The sequence below is a fragment of the Rosa chinensis genome, chromosome 5 (assembly GCF_002994745.2).
Source record: "Rosa chinensis cultivar Old Blush chromosome 5, RchiOBHm-V2, whole genome shotgun sequence".
In the NCBI taxonomy this organism is placed as follows: Eukaryota; Viridiplantae; Streptophyta; class Magnoliopsida; order Rosales; family Rosaceae; genus Rosa; species Rosa chinensis.
In genome coordinates, this window is record NC_037092.1 from 3,897,265 (window position 1) to 3,902,177 (window position 4,913).

The 4,913-nt window shown below is 41.1% G+C and overlaps 1 protein-coding gene across 4 annotated transcripts; it reads right to left on the reverse strand.

Annotated features, from left to right (window-relative positions):
* Positions 1 to 2,912: 2,912 nt before the first annotated feature.
* LOC112165121 (F-box/kelch-repeat protein At3g23880) lies at positions 2,913 to 4,913 on the reverse strand. 4 transcript variants are annotated; one of them, XR_002922641.2, is made up of 3 exons: positions 3,547 to 4,913; positions 3,316 to 3,458; positions 2,913 to 3,173 (listed from the first exon to the last, which is right to left on the reverse strand). XR_002922641.2 is itself a non-coding variant. In XM_040505370.1 (3 exons), the coding sequence occupies exons 1-2, from the start codon at positions 4,696 to 4,698 to the stop codon at positions 3,411 to 3,413; spliced, it is 1,200 nt and encodes a 399-aa protein (XP_040361304.1). In that variant the 5' UTR covers positions 4,699 to 4,913; the 3' UTR covers positions 2,913 to 3,052; positions 3,389 to 3,410. The 4 variants fall into 4 exon arrangements, 3 of the variants coding, with proteins under 3 accessions (XP_040361304.1, XP_040361303.1, XP_024157318.1); XM_040505370.1 differs by having other exon boundaries at positions 2,913 to 3,052; positions 3,389 to 3,458; XM_040505369.1 differs by having other exon boundaries at positions 2,913 to 3,052; positions 3,380 to 3,458.

The following is a 4,913-nucleotide window of genomic DNA, read 5'->3' on the forward strand; positions in this document are numbered from 1 at the left end:
TATAAGGACAGAACCTCCATTTCTTGCACTCCTGTTCTCCACTGTGCTCGTCACTTTCACCTACCGAAAGTTAGAAGGAAAAAAGAAGATCTTAAACTCCAGGGAAAAATTGTCCAAAAAGGAGAAAAAAGACCCAGAATGTGGGTGTTACATACTGATGCCCAGCCACCACTAACCATTTCTTGCACTCGTGTTCTCCACTGTGCTCGTCACTTTCACCTACCGAAACTTAGAAGAAAAAAGAAGATCTTAAACTGAAGGAAAAAATTGTCCAAAAAGAAGAAAAAACCCCAACGAAAAAAGACCCACAATGTGGGTGTTACATACTGATGCATCCCTGCCACCACAAACCATAGTCTCTGCATAAGCAGCTTAACAAGGCCAAGATGCCAGCATGCAAGTCTAAATGACATTTCTAATTGTCTTTTTATGCCTGATTTATAATCCTAAGACTTATCCATGTTACAGAAGAACTCCACCAATCTCTGAAGGGCAAAAAGGCTGACAGTGCTGTGGGTGTTACAGCTTATGATATGGCGGTCTCTGATTGTCAACCCAGTTTCCAATCCAACTCTATAAACATTGTATCCATTCTTGTTGTACCCGGGTACTGGTTCTTCACAGTCAGCTTGTTGTGCTACTGATGATTTGTGGGCTATTGTTCTTTTCTCAATTCTTTCCATTTTTGAAGTGAGGTTCGTAATCTCAAGTCCCATGCCGGTTAGTGGTGAAACTAAAGTCTCATCATAAGTAGAATAATAAGGCAGATCCGCAATCGTCAAAGATATTTCTGAATGTCTTTTTCACAGGATTATATAAACCCAAGCCTCGTCTACAATTCAGGACAACTTCACCAGTCTCTAAAATGCATAAAGCCTTAAAATAATCAAAACCTTTAGGTAAACCTCTGCGGAAATGCTTATGACTTCGGTCCACGATTCTTTTACCCCATATTCTTTCATCACCCATATTCTCAAGGAGTTGCATACAAACAGAGAATTTCCAAAAGTCCCAACCGAACTGGAAATACTACAATAATAACCAACAACATTCGCGGGGAGTAAAATATTTTGACCAATTAATAATCTCCTCCGCAAGATCAAAAGACACTATTGTCGCCAGGTTTTCCCAATCAATGGCTACCCAGTGCAGAGTTTCGTTTAATAATCACCCCTGGGCTCCTTTCGGCATGGGAGAATCCCTCATATTTTTTATCATCCTCCATGAACCTGTCTTGAGGGTAAAGACATGCATTGTGGTTTCTGTGGCTCGTATTACATACCTTGTAATGTGCTTCCGGTAACCGCTTGAATTCTCTAGTACCAGGGTTCCATATGATGACATTCAAATTCTACACATATCAAGCGATTGTAAGAACCATAGATAGTTGGCAAGAAAGTCTTTACCGGGAAATCAAGCTCTGTGATTGCAACATTGCCATTATCTTCTTTCGATATAATGGCGGCTTGGGAACCCCGTGTTCCGACAAGGAGTTTGAGGCAGTTGGTTCTAACGCGGCTAAGGTGCTTCTTCACAAAATAGGGATCAGAGATTAAAGTAAGCCATAATTTGCATACAGAGCAAAACCTTAGTAGAGATTTGGCCGGTAGCCTGGACAGTATGTCAACGATGATGGCCTCGTCGAAGTCAAGACTGACAGTGTTAATTTGTTGTTGCTGTCCCCGAATTGGTATGGAGTCGGCCATGTTTATTTTCTCAGTAGGACGATGGGAAAGAAGGGGAATTATATAGGGTTTAGGGTTTCCGAGCCTATATATATGTGTAGGAATTATGTGAAAGTTAATCTTAAATTTTATTTTAAATAAAATCTTATATCGGATATGAAATTGATGAATAATTCTTGAGTTCACCAAGTAGGTGACGAGGTGAACCTACGAATTGCTCGAAGTTAACTACCGTCAGAGAGTAATCTTAATAAGTACGTACTAATTGTATGCGTTAATTATACACACTCATGACTGATGCAAATGCTTTAATAGTTTCTCTTCTTCTAACTCCTCCAATAGAATTGCTTCTGGTTACATGTACAATTCTGTTCGAGATCTCACTAATTTGAAGAAGTTTTGTGTCCCTTGCAAGCCTCATAGAGCTCCACGTATGATTGAAGTTAATTGGCATCCTCCACTTCTTGGTTGGGTGATGGTGCTTGGCATAGCTAATTTGGTCATGCGGGTTACGGTGGCATCTTTAGAGATTTTAGAGGTAGTATTATGGGTGCCTTTAATCTTAATATTCGGAGCTCTATGGCAGCGGAGGTTATGGCAGAAAGTTAGCTCGGGTACGGAACTAGAAACATGTATATATAAATTAGAAGTTGACTCGGCTCTTGTTCTGTCATTTCTTCATTCTCCTCACTTGATACATTGAAAGCTGTGAATTGAGTTGCATAATTGTTTGTATCGTATCTCTCATATGTATTCCGTTCTTTACACATTTAGTAAGAAGGAAATTACCTAGTTGTTGATGCTCTTGCTGACATGGGTCTCTATTATGATGGTTTAACGTAATGGGACATGCCCTCGGATCTTATTCACTCTTATTGTAGGAGGGATTACCAAGGGCTGCCCAATTTTCGATTTTGTTAGTTTTACTTCCTTCTTATATTTGTCATTTGTTTTATTTTCTGATTGCTTTTTCTTGAGGAGTTTGGTTTTATGACACCCCCGGCCGGGCGTTCTTGTATAGATAGGGTGTTAGTCTACTTTGTTTCTTTAAGTAGATACATTTTATTGATCAATTATAAGTTCAGATACAATCAATGGACAGAGGAGTCGGAGAAAACTCCCGAGCAGAACCAAACCATGAAAAAGAAGAAGCAACAAAAAGAGAAAGTTTAGCAAGGCAGTAGGCAACATTGTTGCCTTCCCTGAGGAGAAACATTAGAGCAAGCCTACTTAAACAGCTTCGCGTCTTTGATAAGAACTCCTAAAGGTGATACATCAACATCTTGTTTTGCTACGTTCGATCATGTATGAGTGCAGCACAATCAGACTCCAATTGCAACTCGGGTATGGTCCTAGCTATGAAAATGCTGTACAGAAGTTACAATCAGCCAACACAGTAGCTTGAACTGGACAGAGAAATGAGGACCACTCCGACATTCAGATCCCAACTATAAGTCTATTGCCCATTACCATAAAATCAATTTCCACCACAAAAACTCACTAACAGCAATGGCAGAGTAAAGCCACCAAAAAATTAGTGAGTGAGTTTTTGTGGTGGAAATTGATTGGAATCAAGTTAAACCATGATTGGAATCAAGTCAATGAACATGAATCAAGCTAAACTATCCACCAAAAAATTCAAGATTGGAAAGGCCATAGAAAAGTATGACGGAAATAACAGAGTGAAGCAAAGCCTTTCTTACTCCAACCCGGAGGAGCTGGTAGTTATAAGGATAGAAGCTCCATTTTTGCACCCTTGTTCTCCACTTTCACCTATACCAAAATTCAAAATAAGCATTGAGGGGCAAAAAAGAAACCTTAAAGTGAACGGAAAAAGACTCGAAATGTTGGTGTCACATACTTGCGCGGTTCCGCCAATGCAGTTCAATGGTGAAACTAAAGTCTCCACATAAGCAACACACTGAGGAGAATACTCCTCGCAATTCCAAGTGACACTTCTAAATGTCTTTCCTTCCGGATTATATACTCCCAAGGCTTGTCTATGATTGAGAAGAACTTCACCATTGTCACAAATGCATAAAGGTGTCAACATGCTGTTAAAATGTTGATCAGGTAAAACCACTGGGGAAATGCATGCAACTTCGGTCCAAGATTCCTCTACCCCATATTCCTTCATCAACCATATACCAAATTCATGGTATACAAACAACGAATTCCCAACCATCACAACTGAAGTAGATACGGGGCTATTGGGAGCAGGGCGACCACAGGGGAGTAGTGCCATCACTTGAAATTTCTCCTCCGCGAGACCAATAGACACTATTCCCAAAGTACCTTCCTCATACTCTGCCCCGCTTAGAAGGGCTACCCAATGTAGAGTTTCGTTTAGTAAGAAGCCCTGCTTTTCTCGCAGAATGATGCACTCACTCTCTTCCCTAATACGATTGAAATCTGTAATGGTTCTCCATGAACCCGTTTTGAGTGTAAATACCTGAAGTGTGGTTGGCTTTTCATATATTTTAGTGGCTCGTATTACCTTGAAATCTGCAATGGTGGAATCATAACCAAAACCAGCAAAACATACGAAACTCACAAAGTCATATTCTCTACCATCAAGTTCAGGTTGCGGTAGCTGCTTGAACTCTCTAGTACAAGGGTTCCATAATATGATGTTACCCATTTCAAACTCCATACAAATCAAGCCATTGCAAGAACCATAGATCACAGGAAAAAAGTCAGGAAAGTCAGACGTTACCGGATACTTGAGCTCTTGTGTGACTGCAACGTCACCATCATCATCTACCTTCACTACAGAAGCTTGGGAAGGCCTTGTTCCGACGAGGAGGTTGAAGCGGTGGTTAGTGTTGACTTTGCTCAGGTGTTGCTTAACAAAAGAGGGATTGGAGATCAAAGCACGCCATGACTTGCGTACGCAGCGAAATCGAAGTAGAGATTTGGCCGGCAGCCTTGACACTATCTCAGCAATGCTGTCATCATCGAACTCAGGACTGACTGTGTTTGTTTGTGGAGCTGAATCCGGCTCGCCGGCCATGTTTGGGCTCTGGGATTTGAGTTCTCTTTTGTCGTATGGAAAGAAGAGTTAGAAGCTCGTGCTGAGAGCCTGAGAGAACCCACGCTCTGCTGATATACAGACTACAGTCTCTACGGTTTTGGATTCGAATTTCGAAGGAGGAACTGAGGAAGGGAAGGTGGGGGTGTTGACTGTTGACTAAAATGAAACTGGAAAGACCAGAAGTGGGTGTTTTG